Source organism: Ascaphus truei, chromosome 21 (assembly GCF_040206685.1).
Source record: "Ascaphus truei isolate aAscTru1 chromosome 21, aAscTru1.hap1, whole genome shotgun sequence".
NCBI lineage: Eukaryota > Metazoa > Chordata > Amphibia > Anura > Ascaphidae > Ascaphus > Ascaphus truei.
The window spans coordinates 5,392,663-5,414,721 of NC_134503.1; the positions used below are offsets into that span (position 1 = coordinate 5,392,663).

General features: G+C 44.0%; 1 protein-coding gene across 25 annotated transcripts in view; it reads right to left on the reverse strand.

Annotated features, from left to right (window-relative positions):
- The window catches only part of FNBP1 (formin binding protein 1), an 89,202-nt gene that overhangs the window by 42,882 nt on the left and 24,261 nt on the right, over positions 1 to 22,059 (reverse strand). For all 25 annotated transcript variants that reach the window (XM_075578650.1, XM_075578653.1, XM_075578658.1 and 22 more), the window contains exons 2-4: positions 20,083 to 20,198; positions 15,484 to 15,540; positions 13,804 to 13,951 (exon numbers count right to left, since the gene is read on the reverse strand). In XM_075578650.1, coding sequence (XP_075434765.1) covers positions 13,804 to 13,951; positions 15,484 to 15,540; positions 20,083 to 20,198 — 321 coding nt within the window. The remainder of the gene's footprint in view (positions 1 to 13,803; positions 13,952 to 15,483; positions 15,541 to 20,082; positions 20,199 to 22,059) is intronic.

Consider the following 22,059-nt stretch of genomic DNA (forward strand, 5'->3'; position numbering starts at 1 on the left):
GTGATCTGACAGGTATTCCTCTCAAACTTGCCCAATATTAAGAGTGGTACAAGGCAGGGCTATCCACACTCTCCCCTTCTATTCGCTCCTTGTATAGATCCTCCAACATTAGGAATTATAAAACATACTGGACACCCAAGTATTTATATTAGCGTTAGGGACCCCTGATATGTGGTCTGCCGTGGCGTTGGCTCAGGGGCTTACAACAATTTTGGCCAAAAATGTCAAACTAAAAGACCATTTTACTTATTAGATATTTATACATATATATTTAGGCACTGTACCGTGTATGAGTCTCACTGGATGTGCTAAAACTGAGCTTTGTCTGTGTTTTATGTTCTGTCTCTGGTTTTAAACATTAGGAATTACCCAGACATTTCAGGTATCCAAGTGGCCCACCAATCTGCAAAAAGTGCAATTTTGTGAGATGTTATTCTCGCTCTCTAAACCCGACCTCTCTACCAAACTTATTTGCTGTTCTATCAAAATTTCTGGATTTAAAATAAATCACTTTAAATCTGAGGCCCTCAATATCAATCTGGCAAAGGATGTAGTTAAACTACTAAGCCTCAATTTCGATTTCAAATGGCAACCTCTGGCTATTAAATATCTGGAAGTTTATATTACTAACAATTATGACTCGCTCTACCGAGCAAATTACCCAAAAATGTTTAAAGCTCTTACAGACACTATCAATGATTGGTCGAGCTATAACGTTTCATGGATTGGCAAGATACATAGTAGTAAAATGAACCTGCTCCCCTGGATCCTCTATTTCAACCCCTGCCAATCCCAGTCCCAACCAAGGATATATCCACTCTTCAATCCTTGATCACAAAATGTATTTGGAAAAACAAGAAGCCGATAATCAGTAGGCAGATTTTAACTATCACAAATGGCTCTGGTGGGCTAGCTCTCCCCTGCCTACACTCCTATTACAGGGCGGCACAACTATCCCAATCGGTACTCTGGCATGAAAGCCTGAAGTGTAGATGCTCGGTGGATTTGGAAAATGCGCCGATTCAGCCGAGTGACCTGAATAAGATAATTTGGCTACCCGAAACAGTATTAACAAATATAAGGGTCTCACTACCCTGCATAGCTCACTCCCTGAAAATTTGGGAGTCAATGAGATTCAAATTCTCCCCCCACTTCTATAGACTCCCTTAGGAACCAATCCCAACTTCTCTCCGGGACTAGATACTGTAAGATGTCTTTTGCAGCTTGAGAAAATGTAGGCATCTCGAGACTTAGAGACTTGGGACCAGACCTAGTCCCAAAACAGTTTGAACACAGTGTCCGAAAAAGGACTCCAAGACACACCCATCCAAGCCCTTGACTCACTGAGTGACTGTTCAGGCGAATCTGACACTCAAACTCATATAACATCTGTACGGGAGCATTTAATGTCCTGTGGAATCCGCACAACAAAGACCTAAATGTATGTCACAATGGGAATCTAACATCGGGGAAGATTTGGACGGAGATGATTGGCTGGAGATTTTCGAGGCAGTATCTAGGAGCTCGATTTGCATTACCATCAGGGAGAACACATAAGGTTGTGATGAGATGGTACCATACTCCTCTAAAACAGTCTGTATTTGTCCTGGGTTATTCCCCTTTATGCCCCAAGGGCTGTGCTGCCCCCATCTCCTTCAAACATTCTTGCCCAGCGGTGGCGATTCTATGGAGAAAGATAAAAAAATGACTAGATAGGATCTTGGGCCTGGACCGCCCATTTGACTCCTGGCTCCTCCTTCTGAACAGACCTTTCCAGGTCATTTCAATGGCCGAAAACAAGTTAATCGCCCATATACCAAGGACCACGAGATGCGAACTAGCGTTGTGGAAACATGATGTCCCATCCATCACAAAAATCACTAACAGAAGCTGGTTCAATTGCCAAATGGAAAAATTGACAAGCTTCCTAAATTATACGTGTGCCAAGTTCCAGCGGATCTGGCAGCCATAGATGTCCATGTATGATATCCAAGGGGTTAACTCAATATCAATGGTGCTATAATTGTACGTATGTGTTCTCCCTATTAGACATTAGATTACATATACATGCATGTTTTCATATACATATGATTTTAATGTTTTGTTGCTTTAACACTGCAGACCAAGCAATATCTGTTTGTGTTTTTTTTTTTTTTAAATAAAATCAGTTCTGTACTATGAGAAAGTACATGTAGCATTTTTTTAAACCACTCTGAAAGACATTTTTAATGTATTATAATGTAACAAGCATTTTTTGTTTCGATAGCAACCATTTACAAAGTCACATCCTCTTCCTCTTCTGAAGCAGGCTCTGACACACCCCTTTTTGAGCCCTGCCCTCTCTCTAGCAGTGCTCCAATTGTATCTAGTGACTGTCTGGTCACATGATCTTCCCCACAGAACTTTGCATCTTGGGTCCTCTTCTGCTGCACTGACAGCCATTTAGTGAACCCCCGAGCCTAATCTTCGCCGATCGATCACAGGAGAACGGATTGATCGGCAACTTAGCTAATTACTTATTGTGTGGATTGTATTGATGCCCATATTAAAGGGGCAGGGGGGGGGGGGAATAAATAAAAACAGCAGCTGCTTTAAGTCCCATCTATGAAGTCAGATTTCGCTTTCAGATGGGATGTAAGAACATTTCTAGCTTAAACTCCTCCTCTTTATTGTTGTATATACTATAGGCTCAGGTTACAATGTGGGGCGTGCTTCCTGTCATGACTAACATGCAATGTATTTGTGAATCCAACATGTGCAAGAGCAGCTCCAGAACTACATCTTGGCATGCAACTAACCACCCCCCACACTGTCAAGCACAGTAACAACTTGTAACAAGACAGCACAAGATAACTCTGACATACTCTTTTATAGTAACATGGCAAATCTCAAGTGCTGCCCCACTGAGAACTGGAATGTTAATGTAACTCTAAATAAAACCAAACCATCTCCGAGGCACCATGAAGGTCATCTTGACTCTCTATTTATAAAAAAAGAGAGGGTCAATTTATAGACACCAAGGGCTGGAATCTTTGAGCCATCTGTAAAAAACTAAACAAAACCCTGATCAGCAACAGAGGCAGATCCACTCCTCAAGGGCCACCAACAGGTCAGGTTTTCATGAGAACCCCGCTTCAGCACAGGGGACTCAAATCGGTAGCAGTCAAAGACTGAGCCACCTGTGCTGAAGCAGGGATATCCTGAAAGCCTGTTAGTGGCCCTTGAGCCCTAGCGTTGCCCGCTCTTACTTTAAGGAAAGCCCTGATTCACTTGCAGAGCACAATCTGTTTTTAAAACGCACAATTTCCCAAGACCACAAAGTAGTGTGTAATGCAAGACTCGCTTATCGCTTACAGCAGCCGAGTTCTGCTTCCTACACACAGTCATTAATTAGCACAAGGCTGAAAACCTCAATCAAGCAGGAAACATGCTTTTTTTTATTCATTTACCCACCGCAGATAGGATGGGGCGCTGGGGAAGGGATGTGGTCTTCAGATAGATTTCCCTGCCCTGAATATCTGCCATTTAACACTGGGACATTTGGGAAAAATCAGCTCATCTATCTTATCTGCTGGAGGGACTCCCCACTAGAAAACCAGAAGTTGACTTGTGCTAAGTGCAACACATTGAACAGCTCCCCTAAAGCCCCATAATATTGATCTAAACAAAGTGAAAAGTAGCACAGATCAGAGTAAAAAAAAACCCCATCATATCAAATATAAAAATCCCATCCAAATAAAGTGTTTTTCTTTGATGCATCTGGAGCGGTTTTTGCCCTAGATTTGACCCACTTTTGCCTTGAAGGCTTTAAAGTCCAGCAGCAGCCACTGGTTACTCCGGATTCTGAAAATGTTAAATAGGTTTTCTTCCTTACACTTTTTTCTGTGTTTCCCAAGTCTATTATTGATGCTGCTACTTTATACAAATACCCCAAATAGCTTTTCACCCCAGAATTCCAGTCACAAGGATCGCATGACAGAAGCAGGCTATATATATTTGCTATATATGGGACCATGCCCCCTCACCAAAAACACCACAGCTTTCCTTACATTTTGTAAGGAGGTACAACTACACCAAAAACTAAAAAAGGTCCACATACTATTGCCTGTAGAACCTGTTGGTTACTTTAGTCACTGTTTGTGACGGTATAAAAAGGTGTAATTGCCTGGTCCCCAGTGACACTGTTACATAGAAAAAAAGCTGTGTGTGCTGAGCACGCGCATAGTAAGTGAAACTTCTTTGTTTTTTGTCACATAAATTTTATTTGTGATGGTGATGTTTTTAATTAAAAATCACAAAACAATTTGACTTCCAAAACACAAAAGTTTGACCACATGTTTTAGCTATTTGCACATCTATATTTATAGTAACTGAATTATTTGTGTCTGCGTGTGTCAGTCAGTGTGTGTGTGTGTGTGTGTGTGTCTGCGTGTGTCAGTCAGTGTGTGTGTCTGTGGTGTGTATGTCTCTCTCTGCGACCTACACCCACCACGACGTAGCTGCGGACAAGGAGAACTCTGTCTGAGTCTCCTCCCCCGGCGGAGCTGTGGGCTGTGTTTCCTGCTGCAGCCCGCCCCCCAGCGGAGGTACGGAACATGGGAGGTGCTCGGCAGCTCACAGGGTGGGGGTGGGGGTGGGAGGGGGAGCGGGGGATTGTAGGCACATGTGTGTAGGCGCTGTTCGGCGCATCACTGGGGTGTGTGTGTGTCAGTCTGTATGTATCAGTCAGTGTATGTCAGTCAGTGTAGGTGTATGTGTCAGTCAGTGTAGGTGTGTGTCAGTGAGTGAGTGTGTATGTGTGTCAGTCCGTGAGTGAGTGTGTATGTGTGTCAGTCCGTGAGTGAGTGTGTATGTGTGTCAGTCCGTGAGTGAGTGTGTATGTGTGTCAGTCAGTGAGTGAGTGTGTATGTGTGTCAGTCAGTGAGTGAGTGTGTATGTGTATCAGTCAGTGAGTGTGTATGTGTGTCAGTCAGTGAGTGAGTGTGTAGGTGTGTGAGTGAGTATGTGTGTCAGTCCGTGAGTGAGTGTGTATGTATGTCAGTCAGTCAGTGAGTGAGTATGTGTGTCAGTCAGTGAGTGTGTGTGTGTCAGTCAGTGTATGTGTGTCAGTCTGTGTGTCTGTGTGTGTGTGTGTGTGTGTGTGTGTGTGTGTGTGTGTGTGTGTGTGTGTGTCAGTCAGTGAGTGTGTATGTGTGTCAGTCAGTGAGAGAGTGTGTAGGTGTGTCAGTCAGTGAGAGAGTGTGTATGTGTGTCAGTCAGTGCGTGAGTGTGTATGTGTGTCAGTCAGTGAGTGTGTATGTGTGTCAGTCAGTGAGTGTGTGTGTGTGTGTGTGTGTCAGTCAGTGAGTGTGTATGTGTGTCAGTCAGTGAGTGAGTGTGTATGTGTGTCAGTCAGTGAGTGTGTATGTGTGTCAGTCAGTGAGTGTGTATGTGTGTCAGTCAGTGAGTGTGTAGGTGTGTGAGTGAGTGTGTATGTATGTCAGTCAGTGAGTGAGTGTGTATGTGTGTCAGTCAGTGAGTGTGTGTGTCAGTCAGTGTATGTGTGTCAGTCAGTGAGTGTGTGTGTGTGTGTTAGTCAGTGTGTGTGTGTGAGTGTGTGTGTGTGTGTGTGTGTCAGTCAGTGAGTGTGTATGTGTGTCAGTCAATGAGTGTGTATGTGTGTCAGTCAGTGAGTGTGTGTGTGTGAGTCAGTCAGTTTGTGTATCAGTCAGTGAGTGTGTATGTGTGTTAGTGTGTGTGTGTGTGTGTGTGTGTCAGTCAGTGTGTGTGTGTGTGTATGTGTCAGTCAGTGTGTGTGTGTATGTGTCAGTCAGTGTGTGTATGTGTCAGTCAGTGTGTGTGTGTGTGTGTCAGTGTGTCAGTGTGTCAGTGTGTCAGTGTGTCAGTGTGTGTGTGTGTGTGTGTGTGTGTGTGTGTGTGTGTGTGTGTGTGTGTGTGTGTGTGTGTGTGTGTATGTGTCAGTGTCAGTGTATGCTTCCTGCGGTTTCTCGCCTGAGGATAGCTGGCCAGCTCCCCCGCAATGATCCTTCTCAGGAGCCCCACCGAGAAGCACTCCTCTCTCACCCCGATACCCTCCATCAGGTGGTTAAGTCCTGAAACCAGGCTCCGGATGTGAAGCTGTAGCTCAGGGGGGCAAGGAGGGCAGCTCCATGTCCCCCAGCCCCGGGATCCTCTTCTTGTCCGGCCAGCTGCAGTTGAGAGCCTGCAGGTCTCCGCCAGGTAGCAGCGGGAAGAGAGAGGAGAAGGCCGGGGCCAGGAATAGGTGCGGGGAGATCGGGACCAGCAGCAGCAGCGCCCACATCACCTCAGCCATGAAGTTCACCCCATCCACTCACCCCCCGCAGCTCACCACGAACACAGCCTTCGACTGGTTGGCAGCGCCGGCCTCGAAGCTGGAGAACTCCTTAACTTGGAGGGCCCCCGCGGAGAGCAGCAGCAGTTCGGCGCAGCCGCACCAGTGCAGGATCTCAGCACTCGTTAGCTGTGACGGCGGTGAGTATGTTGAGCGGGGGGGGGGGAGCAGGAGGGGGGAAAGCAGCAGCAGCGCATCATTCACCCAGCAGCGCAAGGAGGTCTCCGAGCCGCCCGTGAGCATCGCCATGGCTACCGCGCATGTCAGCGGGCAGCAGCGGCAGTTAGGAATGGTGGCGGCGGACGTGTGGGAGGAATGGTATGCGCAGGGGGGCTCTGTCTGAGTCTCCAGCCCGGCAGAGCGCGCGGCTGGGACAGAGAGCGGTCAGCGGGTTGTAGCAGGAGAGCCGGTCCCCGCTGCCCCGGATGCCGCCCGTGCCCATCTCCACCTGGGGGAAATTGCGGCCGTTAGGAGCGGCGCCGGCGGCTATCGCCGCCGCCGCCTATGTCATCGGCCATGTGGGGGGAGCAGCAGCCGTTAGGAGCGGCGCCGGCGGCTATCGCCGCCGCATCTGATTTGTGGAGCGGGTGTGATGTCAGTGTTGGGGTCGGGCTGAGCCAGAACACAGCCCGGCCTCAACTGCCAGCACTGACGTCACATCCGTTTCATTTCTGTCTCCACAATTCTTTTTTGCCCCAGTTTGAATGAGGTGCCACTAAGGAAGTTTCACTTCAAAAATACACAATCTGGATGTCCAGTATTCTGCCAAACAACTCCTAAATGCTTTAGTTCAGTGCAAATCTCAGATAAGGACTAAAATCTATCATCCATCATTGTGATTTTATCTGTTGCAGTCATTTATATGTATTGTGTACCTGTATGTACCTGCGTAACTGCTTGTACTTCCAATCGACGCAGCTTTAACATTGAGACTTCAATGATAAATGCAGGGGTGGGGGGGTGGGGGGGTGGGGGGTGGTTCAGATGATATTTACTGTTTGCTGGTGCAAGAATTTTAATTCAAGCCAGACATTCACTAATTCCTCTAGTTACTTAAATTCATAACTAAAAAAAATAAATAAAAATAAAAAATTTAAATAAAAAAAATATCGCCCAACCTTCAACCCTCCCTTTCACCACCTCGTAACAATTTTCAGTTACTACTAAAGCTCTTGACATAAACAAACCTTCACCAACGTCCGAACCATAATGTGCAGCTTCCTATTGAGCTTTTCCGATCAGAACATTATGCTTAAAACAAGTATTTCCCTTTGGCTCTCTCGTGTTTCCTTTGCAGAGAACGTAGGCTTCTCTTGCTGAGACAACGGATACTGCGCTTGGCCTTAAACAATAGATTGGACGCCTGCTACATATGTGCTTTGTGTGCGCTAAAAATAGGCCCGACATGATGATAAACATGCTACTATGAGCAGGGGCCTCTTCACCGTGTGCATCTGTCCCTAGATGTAAAGCTGATAACATCTTATGCATTAACCCTTTAGGACTTGGTCGGGAGGGACTGAAAACCACAGCACAATGCTAAAGACTCCTTCAGCCATTAAGTGGTCAAAGCCACAAAGCTATTTTGTCAACAGTAAAATGATCTACATAATACATGGACAGATGGTCCTACACTTGGGTTATGGTGAGGTGCATGGAAATATAATAGGTATAGATAAAACAGGAAACTGCACACTCAGGGAAAAATAAATGAAAATAAATTGCTAAAGGTTCTGTTGGGGAGCAAAACATCTATCTGCAGTAAATGTTTTATTTGTTCACTATATACAAGTGTTCTGGTTCCTATTCATTGGAGACAAGAACCAGCACACTCATCTGTTCAGATAAACAACTGGTATTTAGTTGTGGTTCGACATGTCAATCCCCAATGGGACCTCAATCAAGATCTTTACAGGAAAACTGTTGAGTTTTTGAATTTCTACAGTCGACACCAACATTTTCCCAAATCCGTGTGGGTCTCCACTCTCCCATCACTTTTATTATCCAATAGTCCCCCCTTCAGAAGTCTTAAAAATTGTAACCTTTGAAGTAATTTATAACCGGCACAACTATTAAATTCTAGCTTCACGTTTCATAGCCAACAAGCAACCTCAAAGTGACGAGAGCCAAAAGGTCACAACAGCGACTAGGTTACTGGCTCTGCAATTCTTTATCCAGGCCGGGCTGAAAAGCTGTGTAATACAGCCGGTGTGAGCTTATAGGGGTTCAAGTTAAAATAGAGAAGTAAAGAGTGACTCATGGAGTATTCATTTACATGCCATTACCCAGAATCCCTGTCTGCAATGGAAGCACTAAAAGATAATGGGGCAAGACAGGGTTGTACCCACAAGTGATATTTTTTATAAGCTATTACATACAACAAACCACCTGTTCCAAATTTGTATAAATTGTGGTTCACTAGCATTACATCCTGCGCATGCGAGCGGGCAGTGCTAGTAATTTAACAACCATAATAGCAAAATATTACTTCATAACAATGTTAAATATTTATACACTGACTACAAACAGCTGTTTATATTAATGACAATAATTACAAGAATAATTACTATTCTATATGATGCCAATCCTGTGATAAAGAGTCGTCACTACACCATTCCAGTACAAAGCTCATCACAAACACCACATCCACATTTCCTGAGACTTCTAAGTTGACCTCGAGTAACAAGCCAGAATGCATTACAAAAGCAATTTTCTGAGAATAAGTTTGACCCCCACGGAAAGGTTCCTCCTTTCAATTATAGCAGAAAGTGGCCAGCTATGAACATCTGGCACCCATCTAGACCTCATCACATCTTATACCCAGTCGGACAATTCTGTGCGTCTGACACTTCCCGCTCGCGATTTCTGGCACAATACGATGTGAAGCATTCTTCCGATGCTGGACAAGATTTTAGCCCCCTTTGTTTGCGTCGATCCCTCCGCCGGCATTGAGAATGTGTCTTTAGCGCTTACTGCCGGGTCGGATATTGGGAACCCACCAGACTATGTAGAGTGCAGGGGTATAGAAGACAAAATGCTGGTTTAAACATTCCCAAACAATGCCTGGTGGGAGGAATCTCTTTAGATGAGGTTATATCCATATCATATACTGCTAATGGCAATGAGAAGCAGAAATGAAAACAAGAACTTAAGTGGAAAGTTCCTTAATGCAAATGGATTAACTGCCAAAGAGATATTCATCATGCTTCCCTTTCTTCAATAGAAAGTTGAGAAAGGCATGGAAAAGTGAGTTCCCCATCACAAATGTGGAAACCTCCATTGTTACAATTACCTGACAAACATTTGCCTCCAAGCTGCTTGCACTTCAGTCTAAAATCATCTGCATTAACTCTATTATTTGGAATTAAAAGTGCAATACACCTTCCCTTTCAGATAGGCCCCCGGATATATGAAATACCTAGGTATAACAATACCAACCAATATGAAAAAACTATACCCATTTAATGTTACCCCTATAATTGGAAAAATGAAAGAAAAATTTGCACTGTGGAACAAACTACCCCTGTCCTTCTGGGGAAGAGAAAATTTGACTAAAATGTCAATATTACCCAACTTACTCTACCCAATGATGATGCTCCCCATCAACCTAAACAAAGATATTAAGAAAGTACATAGTATGTTCGCAGGGTTCATATGAGGCAAGAAAGAGACTGAGCAGCAGACTGATAAATTGATAAATTGTGGGAGGGGGGCAGGTGATAAAACCAGATATCCCAGGCTTGCACAGACAATTCTCTTGATCGCCAAGAGATGCATTGCCCTAAAATGGATAGACAAAGAACCGTCAACTTTGGAGCTAGTAGAGTGCAGGATGCTGGATTTGTTCAAACTGGACATGTTGGATGTATGGTTAGAAGGGCCATCATCAAAAAATAAGATGCCTGAACATTGGAAACTATTTGTGACAAACACCCAATTTATCAATAGGAAAATCTGGGAAGAAATACTAGAAACTAATATATAAGGTAAATCAAGGATCCACAAGAAAATAAATGTTTAGATAAAAGGAACAAGCGAGATACGTCGAGATAATTAGTTCGAGTTTTAGTTAAAAGTTAGGAAGTAGAGGAGGTTTTTTATTTTCAGTTTTAGTTTGGTCCATCTACTAGGTAAAGATGCTAAGTACAGGAGTTAATTGTATCATCCAAAGGAGGAGGCGGGGGTTAAAAGAAAAAGGGAAGATCATGAAAGATCACAGCCAGATATGCAGCATTTACAAGATAAAGTATATTCAGTGTACTGTATAACAACGAAATGTACCAATATGAGTGCAATAGGGATTCTGTGGAGTTTGAATTACAAGTAATCCATACAATTGACCATTGGTGGGCAACTCTAGTCCTCAAGGATCACCAACAGGTCAGGTTTTCAGGATATCCCTGCTTCAGCACAGATGTCTCAAGCAGTCCCTGCTTCTGCATAGTTGCTCAGTGGCGGATTGAGCCACATGTGCTGAAGCAGTGATATCCTGAAAACCTGACCTGTTGGTGGCCCTTGAGGACTGGAGTTGTCCACCCCTGCATTAGGCTTCAAACTAAACAGTCAGGTTTAACATATAGTAGCACTGCAGCAGTGCAGGAAACAGCTTTGCGGGGGTTACAGAGCTATTCTAAGCACCTCCTCTAGTTTTGGTGACCTCATTTGCAATCCGAAGGACGATAAAACAAAACCAGAGGAAATGATGCACACGGAGTAACTAGTCTGTGTTCTAAGAAGATCTAACCCCACAGCATCACCAGTGAATGGAGCCCAGGAAGAACGGCTCGGCAGGCAAACATACAGGGGCAATAGGTTTAAACTGCTGCTATCTCATGGGTTCAGCACAGCAGCATTATTTTTCTCCTGCCAGGCGCAGCGTGAGCCATGCATTATTTATTCTCCATGGTGAGATACAGCAGGGATTATGGCAATGACACAATTTAAAGGGAAACGAGCCTCAATATCTATTCTGTTCATGAAGGTGAAATCTGTTGAAGGAAAGGCGGCGGCTTCTGGATTTAGACATTTAGTATTCCTGCAACACGTACCACGCTCAAAAACATACCCGGATCATAGCCACCTCCTCTTAGGGGATGAACGTAACAAGCAGTGACATCCACTGCCTATTAGCGGCATGACCGACTGTCACTGGGCTGGCTGATCGCTTTGTCTGAAGCTGTATTATGTCCAGCTGAACGGACATTAATAGCATTGTATTCCAAGACTGTATTTGATGAATACTTTGCTCTTTTTTCATATTCACTAAACAACATCTGCTGCCACGGTGCACTGAAACCCTTGTGCTTTACAGATTCAAAAGTGTGATCACCAAATCTTAATTATAATAGAGTAAGGGTGGCCAACTCCAGTCCTCAAGGGCCACCAAGGGGGTCGGGTTTTAAGGATATCCCTGCAACAGCACAGGTGGCTCAAATCAGTCCCAGCTTGAGCCACCTGTGCTGAAGCTGGAATATCCTTAAAACCCAACCTCTTGGAGGCCTTTGAGGACTGGAGTTGGCCATCCCTGCAAAAGAGCATCATAGCAGAGAACTATTTAAATACAAACATTACCAGAAATGAGAGGGTACCAAACAAGTATAACTGCAAAAAGGCAGCATTTCCTATGTGGTTTTACATTCCGCAAATAGGATGTTACTGGGAATATCTGCAAATATTTATTGATAAGCATAGGGGAGAGGGTGGCACATTCGGACATGGGAACATGTGGACAAAGCCTCCTGCTTGAACAACATTGCTTGAAATGTATCTCACAAGAGGACACTTTGATTGCCGATGCGGACGTGAGTTTACAGCCGATTTGGCCAAATCTTAGCAGTGAGACAAAGAACTTCCATTTTAACGGTGAAAGGTAAGAATTTTCATCTGTGATTGTAAGCATGTCATGAAGAAAGTGTTGCAGTTATTGTTCAGAGCTTCAGGGCCTCCATCGTAAACTACATTTATTAAGAAACTGATGAGGTTCCAAGACTTTAGGTCAAAGTGTCATAGTGAGCATGCAGAGGACTTAATTTCCAAAATGGCAGCTGGGGCACATTCAGACACAGATATGGGGCACAATTGCAGTGTTATTGCTGCGGGAACACCTTCCCGATTACTTACAACCATGCCATTCAATACTGAATTAACATCCTTCGAAGTGCAATAGTGTCACTTATAAAGCCTCAAGACCGTGTTGAAATGTAGGCAATAAAATGTCATTTTATACAAATGTGATTTTTTTATAATACGCCCTGTTCCAGTGCGACAGGCGTTTGTTATTTGCATACTTTTTGCAATATTTTTTGTTCTTTCATGAGTTTACCCCATCATTTAGTGTTTATATTTTCAACAAATAAACAAGATTTCTAACATGCCTTGTTTCATTTCCATCAATAAATATCCTATATCCAAATGTACCCCATGGCTTGTGCGACCTCCAAGACGAAGAGGGAACCGGCACTCCAGAGGTCGTGGTATAAAACTATTTTATTCCACAGAAAAAAACCTTTCGAACAACACAGACCTTTGTCAGAACTTGAACTTCTTCGCCTTGGAGGATGCACAAGCCATACACATCAGCCCGCAGTGGGTTGATCTCCGTGCACCAGTGGCAGCTGATCGCAGCTCAGCGAGTGCTCCAATACCTTTCTACCAAATGTACCCCATGCCTGTCCACATCTGCCCGGCACGTCAGGGAAGGAAACTGGTTTTAGATTAAAAAGAAGCAGCAAAGTTCAGGCTTTCAGTAGCACTATCAAAAGTGCACAGGCGTTTACAGAGACTGCATGGAAGATGCCCCCCTCTCCCCTACAATATACACCAACTGATTTATGATGTCGTCTTTCCCATGATGACATTATACTGCATATTAGTCTCAGGTCTTTAACTGCAATGTAGATCAGTATAGAGGAGGCAAATGTTACGTACATTGCAACCTCAGTCTGTATAACACAAGCTAATTTAATGGTGTGTTGCTATGGGAGAATACAACACATTGCTCTGCAATTCCTTGCCGACTGCTTCCAGAGCTAAAGGGTTAAATATTAGAAGAAGCAAGAACTGTGGAATGATAATACAGAGAGAATCAGTTATTTAATGCGGAGTCTTTTAGGACACTCAGACTCCTTGGCAGCACTCTCAGATGTGCTGTGAAGTGTCCCTGTGTATTACAGACATAGCTTAGTGCATTATTAAATCACTTGCTAACCATGTTATTCTGGCACAGATGGACCTGCGGCACATCAGGGAATTCTGACCTGATTTCCTGAACGTTGCTGCCCTGCAGGCTTTGCTCTCACATATGAATGGCTTGTTGGACTTCATGCATTACTCTGTGCTAATAAAACCTCACAGTTCTTCTACAATGGAGACACCAGACGGGATTACCATCACAATCGCCTACATAAAAAAGGTAATAAACCATTTACAAAATAAATTAAAAAAACACCTACCGATTTCCTCTCCTGTTTAACCTCCTGCACGAAGCGCATCAGCTCTGTTGTTATCTGTGAAGTCATGTTCTCCGAAATGACCTCATGTTGCCCCGCATAATCGTTCATTTCATTGAGTGTGGTTTGGAAGGCTTTGCATGATGTGTACCTGCAAGATAAACACACAGTAAAAGAAAACTCTTCACCGTGACATTTTAAATGTCATCTTCCATATGACAGATTCTGGGCTAGTGGCACAACAAAGACCCACAGTTTCAGGGACACGTACTGTTATCCGGTTCAAATTGCTTGATATCATATAATTCTATGCTTTCTGTGTATGCACTGGTATGTCCCTGAGACCAGGATTCTGACAGTCTATGCGATTAGCAGATTCATAGGCCTGTACCGCAGTAAAAACCCATCATTCCTTTTTGTACAATTATCAGTCCTTGGTTTCCGGCTGATACTGTGAACAGTGTACAGACTGAGCAGCACTTGTGGCTTAGAGCTGTTCTCATAAGCTTGAGGTATGCCTAAAACATAGTGATTATTTTGCTGCTAGGACACTCTTCTGTTTGGCAATTATTAGTTTTTTGCTCACAGCAGGTGACGATTTAGATGCTGTAATTATTACGAATTTGTCCTTGGTTCAGTTTATTGCTGACTTCACAGTGTTTACTGTCTGACACTACCCAATTCGTAGTAGGTGGGGGTATAAGGGAAGTACCAAAGACCCTGTAGGTCTGTGGGAACAGGCCTGAAGGGGCATTCTGCCCGAAACTTGCCCCCCTCATCCATACAGATTACTCATGCTTTCTGTTGTCTTATACTACCCAGTGTGTCCTTTCCTCACCCTCTTTCCTTCCCCCACTTTGTGTGTTCCCTTCCCCACCCCACCCCTCTCACTGCCAACCATTGTGTCACTTTGTATATACACATTGTCTAGTGTTGTTTGCAATGCACAAGCTGAAAGGCATCTCTTTTTGTGATATACAATATATTTCTTTATTCTTTGGCATAAACCCGTTGCCGTAGTTGTTTTATTTTGAGTGCTGGGAATCTCCCCCCCCTTTTCCTAGATTATAGTGTAGGTGGGTTAGGATCCCTCCATTATTCCTGCGCACCAGTAGAACATTTGACGAGCCATATTTTGCTTTTGAGTGTTGCCTATACACCATCATTTGTTCATCTTCCATATAGTTACTCACATTTATTTTCCTGTACGGCTAGAACTAGTAGCAGAAATGTATGTATATAGTAGCAAATTCAATGTGTCCCTAGCAGAGAATGGAGACATGCAAGCATGACAGGCCTACCAATATATGCCCATTATAGCGGATAACCTTGGAGACACCTCCTAAAGTGCTCTTAAAATCATCCAGTTTATACACACAATGGGGCATTCCTGTTCCATCCCCACCTAAAAATAAATATAGCATTACGTGGTTAGAGGTGTATAGAGACTGTAGGTTTTATAGCACATTCCTTTTCAGAATACAATGGCACCGATAACATCCGTCTCTCACGCTGAGGCCTCAGAGAGGGATTAACAGGACATTGTATGGTGGTTTTCATGAAACGTCCCCAAATTTAGCCTTCTGCAAGGCTCCTTTCCTATGCTAGAGATGCCCGCATAGCACAATTATCTTGTGCAAACCCCCTCAAGCATTCCTGACATAACGATGATGATGGTCTTACTTCGATTCTTCCTCTTCTTTGGAGTTCTTCTTGGTTTGATACTTTTTGGACAGATTTCTACAGTGGAAAACAAAGAAAACTTTAAAAAGCAACAGTGGCGAATGGTCTTTTCACGGCTTTATATGCCAGGCAACTCATATAATAACATGGACAATCATAAGAACTGTTTCTTGTTTATCAAAAAACCATATACAATTTATTTTGTACCCCAACTCCGTTCTTTACAATTGAATATAGAATTAAATTATGACGGACTGAAAAACAATGTACAGAATCCGAATATTAAAACTTAAGTGATCCCAAGTTGGTAATGTACATCTTCATGGTAACCACGCTGTGGATTGGAGTTATACTGAAACAGCACTTCTATTTACAGATGTAGCAGACGTTATTCCCATTAAAACATTCAATAACAGGGGTGTTATCTCATTAACTCGGGGGTTCTCAACTCCAGTCCTCAAGAACTCCCCCAACAGGTCAGGTTTTCAGGATATCCCTGCTTCAACATAGGGGGCTCAATCAGTGCCTGCTTCAGCAGTCGAAGATTGAGCCACTGATTGAACCACCTGTGCTGAAGCAGGGATAACCTTAAAATCTAACCTGCTGGGGTAGGGGGGGGGGGGGTATTGAGAACTGGAGTTGCCCACCCCTGCCTTAACCATTGTTTTCATTAGCCCTACTGCTTCACGCGCTAGTGTTAACCCAACGCATCATGGTAACAGGCACAATGACCGCTGCTACATCTGTATCTGCATGTCCGCTTGTCCAAATGTTCCCAGGCGGCTCAGATAAAAAGGAATGTGTGATATACCAGTGCTGCTCAACTCCAGTCATCAAGCCCCCCCAACAGGTTAGGTTCAGGATATCCCAACTTCAACACAGGTGGCTCAGAGGCTCAGTCAGACAGTCTCCGATTGAGCCACCTGTGCTGAAGCAGGGATATCCTGAAAATCTGACCTGTTGGGGGGGGGGTGGGGGGGAGGGGAGGGGGAGGCTTGAGAACTGGCGTTGAGAGCCCCCCTGTGATATAAAATGCTACTCAACATTTTTACCATTTAAAATTATAGTTACCAAATGGTGATCCCTGCATAAAACCGGTCATCACATCTTAGTTAAATAACAGAATATTACATAATTGACTAATGGAGTGGACAGGATATGGTAGGGAAAGCAGAGGCACATGAATACTTCCAGTGGTGTGACTTGTGCTGCCGTTGTACTGAATTGCTTTGCAAGCCACTGTTGCAAGGAAGCACTAAGATACCTGTTCTGTTATAATACAAAGGTTATGGGAGGGGGGCATTACTTCATTCTAGATTCCCAATTTGTAAGTGGAGCATCTAGGATTTGGAAGATTAATATATATTAAGGAACAAGTAAAAAGGAGATGTCCCAGCAGGTGGAGGATCATTTCCTTAGAAGCATTTCCCATTTTGTCTTTCACAACGGTTATTATTAAAACCACAAGCGAGACACAACGCTCACTTCTCTGCTTTGGTTGACACGAACACTGACAGAAAGATTTAAACATTGGCAGGTAGAAGAATATCTTAATGATAAACGCTGTACATTTCAGACAAACATGTAAATGTGTAGAGCTGGTAGCAGCAGTACATAGCCAAAACCCTCCAGAAAACAAATGTTACAAGCTGCAAAATGCAAAGAGACATTCCTCCCTAACCAATACACAAGGAACGGCCAATGTAGCTAGCAGCGGTGCAAAAAAATAACCCTCCAATAAAGTTTGTACTTTATGTAACCTGGTTTAACAGAAGTACTGTCTACTGCAGGTGTGCTCAACTCCAGTCCTCAAGGGTCACCAACAGGTCAGGTTTTCAGGCTATTGTATTGTATGTCTTTATTTATATAGCGCCATTAATGTACATAGCGCTTCACAGCAGTAATACACGTGGTAATCAAATAAATAACAGATAATATAAATAACAGATCATGGGAATAAGTGCTTTAGACATAAAAGTAACATTAAGGAAGAGGAGTCCCTGCCCCGAGGAGCTTACAGTCTAATTGGTAGGTTGGGAGAACGTACAGAGACAGTAGGAGGGAGTTCTGGTAAGTGCGTCTGCAGGGGGCCAAGCTTTATGTATCATGTGTTCAGAATATCCACAGTGCTATTCATATGCTTCTTTAAGCAAGTGTGTCTTAAGTTGGGTCTTAAAGGTGGATAGAGAGGGTGCTAGTCGGGTATTGAGGGGAAGGGCATTATGGAGGTGTGGGGCAGTCAGTGAGAAAGGTTTAAGGCGGGAGAGGGCTTTAAATACAAAGGGGTAGAAAGAAGACATCCTTGAGCAGAACGCAAGAGTCTGGATGGTGCATAACGAGAAATTAGGGCTGAAATGTAAGGAGGGGCAGAAGAGTGTAAAGCTTTAAAAGTGAGGAGAAGAATGGAGTGTGAGATGCAGGATTGAGACGCTATCCCTGCTTCAGCACAGGTGGTGCAGTGATATCCTGCAAATCTGACCTGTTGGTGGCTCACGAGGACCGGAGTTGCCCACCCCTGCTCAAGTGCGACAAAATTCTAAAAACCACCTATGAGAAAATACTTTGTGAAATTGAGGAGGTTGCATGATTTATAACCAGGGATGCTCGTGTATTTCTCTCTTCCTGTTACTGTATGTGCATGTGATTAACTCAGTGACTGCCATAATGGCACTGGAATGCTTTGTTGGCCAGTGTTGGCAGTAGAAGTGCCCACCGTGCTAGTCAGCCAACCTAAATGAAGAAAGTATTTACAGATCCTCCTCACCCTGAAAGCTGAGAGAGAAGAACAGGGTGGGGAAGGGAGCGAGTGTGCCGGGGAAAGAACTAGGATGGGCAAAAATAAATTAAAAAAAGCAACTGGAGAGCTTGAGGTTTGCAAACATTTCTCTGGACACCCAAGCGGAGAAGTGCCCTAGCTGTGACTGGATCCCTGGCGCATAGTTTTGTGATTGGTGTTTACTGAGTAATCACAGCAGTCATCGCCAGGACCTTGTGTGAACGGTCAACTTCAACTGGGGGATATGAAAGGAGATGAGACACTTCCTGTATAATAATGTTAGTAGATTGTATTTTCTGAGCTGTTACTTGCATTTATCTCTTACCTACGTGAGGCAAAGCCCCTTCTAAAGGAATATAACAGCAACACTACCCGTGGTGCCTGGCTCACATATTGAGAATACTTTGTATACGAGGTGCATAATCTGACAGTCATTAGGTTGAAACATGGTCATGACGGCAAAAAAAACCACAGCATGTGTAACTTTATCAGGAGCAGAGCACTACAGAATACTAATGTGTTCCTGCTTTCTACAACCAAGTTTAAATCTGTCAGGCGGCTGCACTGGGGCCATGGAAGGTGAACAAGATAGAAGTGGCCTCCTACAAACTCTTCTTCAGTTACATACAAAATCAAGTTATGTACACCTTACAACAGGGGTGCACAGTCTTTTTCCCCTGCCGGCAACGCGGCGTCATGTGACACCCTTGGCGCTGCGTTGCCAGAAGCCATCTGAGCCAAGGTAAGTGAAGTTACAGAGGCCTACGTCGCTCCCCCGGCATTTAATTTAAATGCCTTTGGGAAGCGCACGGGGCCTCTGTAACCGCTGCGCCCCCCGCAGAGAATCTTGCGCCCCCTGCCTTGCAAGGTCTTAAGTTCCACCTATAGGAACACATGAAACCAGAAGTATTGAGGAAGACCATTACTTAAGAACCCATGTGACCCATAATCAACATAGATACTGTACAAATGAAATATGATCATACTGGAATCCGCTGCTCATTGTTACTGCCATAAACTTTGCGATTGCCAAGACAAAAACGGCACTCAGGAGTCGGACAGCCATTTGGTTATCTCTGCTAAAGTATAGAAACTGGCGGTGGGCGGGCAGTCTACTACTAAAAATGATGAAGCCGTATATAATCCGTTGCCGAAACATGAAACAGATCTGTGAACCCATATAGAGACCTGCAGCACCCAGCAAAATAATAATCAGAGGTTTGCTTACCAATAACATGTTCTTATTATTGGTAAGCAAACCTCTGCAATTATTATGCTACAGGTCTCTACATGATCTACATCTGTATTAAAGTACTCTTACTTTATTTGCCATGAAAGCGCCTATGCAACACATTAATTAATAGAGCACCAGAGGTTTTAGAAGTAACACGTATTAGGTGATACCTTTTTTACTTGGACTAACAAATGATATTATAAGACATGCTTTGGAGAGTTCTCTCTTCCTCAGGTTAGTGATTGGGCGCACTGGACCGCACTGCATGCACAACGAGTCAGGGCTGCCTGGGAATATTGCGAGGCTCGGGCAGATGTCAAATGGCGGTGCGTTAACGTGACATATCGTGTCAATGCGTCGCCATTTGACGTCGCTGCGCCATGATGAGGAACCCTGCAGGAAAAGATGGCGAAGGGGAAAGAGTAAGAGACAGCTCCAGATGCCCCGCAATCAGTTTCATTGTTGTGGGGAAGAGAGCGGGGCCTCTAACCGCAGGGCTCGGTACAGTGACACAGATAGCACCATCACGCTGGCCCTGGTGAAGGTAAAACACACCTCTACAGGTGACAGACAAAAAAACACAACTTACCGCAGTTGCTTTGCATAGTTGATTTCAATCTCTGTTCGCTCCTTCACAAACTTAATGTACTTTTCCAACACTTCAATTCCCCACTGTGTATGCTTTTCTAAGTTGTCAAACTGATCCTGCAAGAGAGCAAAGAAAGAAAAAGTGTGACTGGTTATGTTCTGACATTGAAGGGAACACAGAATGAAAATATTCCCAGACTTTACAAGTGCCAGGAACGCTGTTGCTCCACTACTGTATGTATATTTTTATTTTACCCCCGGGCAAAACATCTGAAGCCAATGCCAAATTGCATCTGCAAATCTTTGGCATCTCTGTTACCTTCACACGCAGCATTTGCCATCTATAAACAAAAACACATTTTAGGACTAGGACTAGGACTAGGACACACACACACACTAATGATATTGAGTATCTGTCCAGTTACAGAAATGTAACTTACGGTAATATAAAAGTCTCTGCAAGAAGCTTCACAAATTGTAGTTCCTTTTACCACAGTTTCTTCACCCGTATCAAGAAGAGCCACGTTTATCACCGCAATAGTGATTTTCATATTGATTGGTGAGGATACAATGGCAGCAATAGGAAAGTGGTGGGTGTTAGCAAGGATAAATATTGGAAGGCCACAGTAATGTTTTGGGGGCTGTGTTATCTCTGTAAAGAAGAGAGCCTTTGAGAATTCAGATTGTACAGTCACATGGAATATCATGATTGAGCCACGTGTACTGAAGCAGGGATAGCCTGAAAACCTGACCTGTTGGGGGGGGGGCTTGAGTACTGCAGTTCAGCAACTCCGCATTAAGGCAACATCCATGCTGTCCAGGTGCCCCTATTTTACAACCCTAGTTCCTTTTCATTATAAACCTCTCCCCCACATGCGTACGGCCACGTTTATAGTGCCGGCGACGCGACAGATGACGTCACCAGTCACCACTGGCGAACGTTGCACTTAGGTTTGGAGCGATGTCGCTGGCGACAAGGCCAGTGACGTCACGAAGGGGGTCAGCAGAGTGCAGTAGGCGCTCTGTGATTGGTGTAAAGAGTCACGTGGCAACTGTCTCTCCCAAAATCAAAATTTCAAAAGCTTCAAAGTTTTTTGTAGCTCCGTCGGCGGCGGGCACTATAATCGTAGCCTAAGACTGTATTTTAGCCACTACCACATAATTTAGAGAATTTATCTCTGGTCTGTGGGTCTCAAACATCCTAACTTGCAAGATCCCAAGAATAAAGTACCCAACCAAGACGCTTCCGCACAGTCTGCGGTAGTATAGGCCTACCCTAATATATGTGAGTGCATGACTAAGCATGCTTGTGGTGAGGATTAGTTTGCATACAAAGAATTAACACCAAAATACGGCATGCAGGACTCCATGCCAAAACTCTACACATGTGGGCAGCAAGCAATATTACTTTCATTAACATCTTCAACCTTGAGTTTCTAGTCATTGGGAATTGCATGTTCACTATGAAAGAATATCGTGCTTGAAGCCACTTCTCTACAAATTGGAGTAGATGGAGCGAGTGGCCTATTGCTGGAGAACCAAAATGATGCTGCACCTGGTCTGTGAATTTTACTCTGTTAAGCGCTGTATACACTACAGTATCCGTACTGAAAAAATGAGCTAACATTGTTACCAGTGCATGTTTGCACACTTTGGTGGTGTACTCTGTCTCTGGCTCAATTGGCAACAGCAAGGCTAAAGCAATGTACGTTTTACGGGAATCAAGGCTCTCTCAATGAAATATTTCCCACCACCCACATCGACTCTGATCACATTAGCTCATAATGACTCAGATCCCATTTGCTTAGTTTATTTAGAAGAATGTTTTTGTGAGTCTCACTGGCCGTTGAACCTGGGCCAAAATATTCTCCCTTGAGGTTTCCATCTTTGTCAGCCATGACCTTTAATACATCAACCTCATGAGAATATTGATGCAGGAAATACTTTGTGACCTAACTTTCTCTTTAACTTCTGGTCA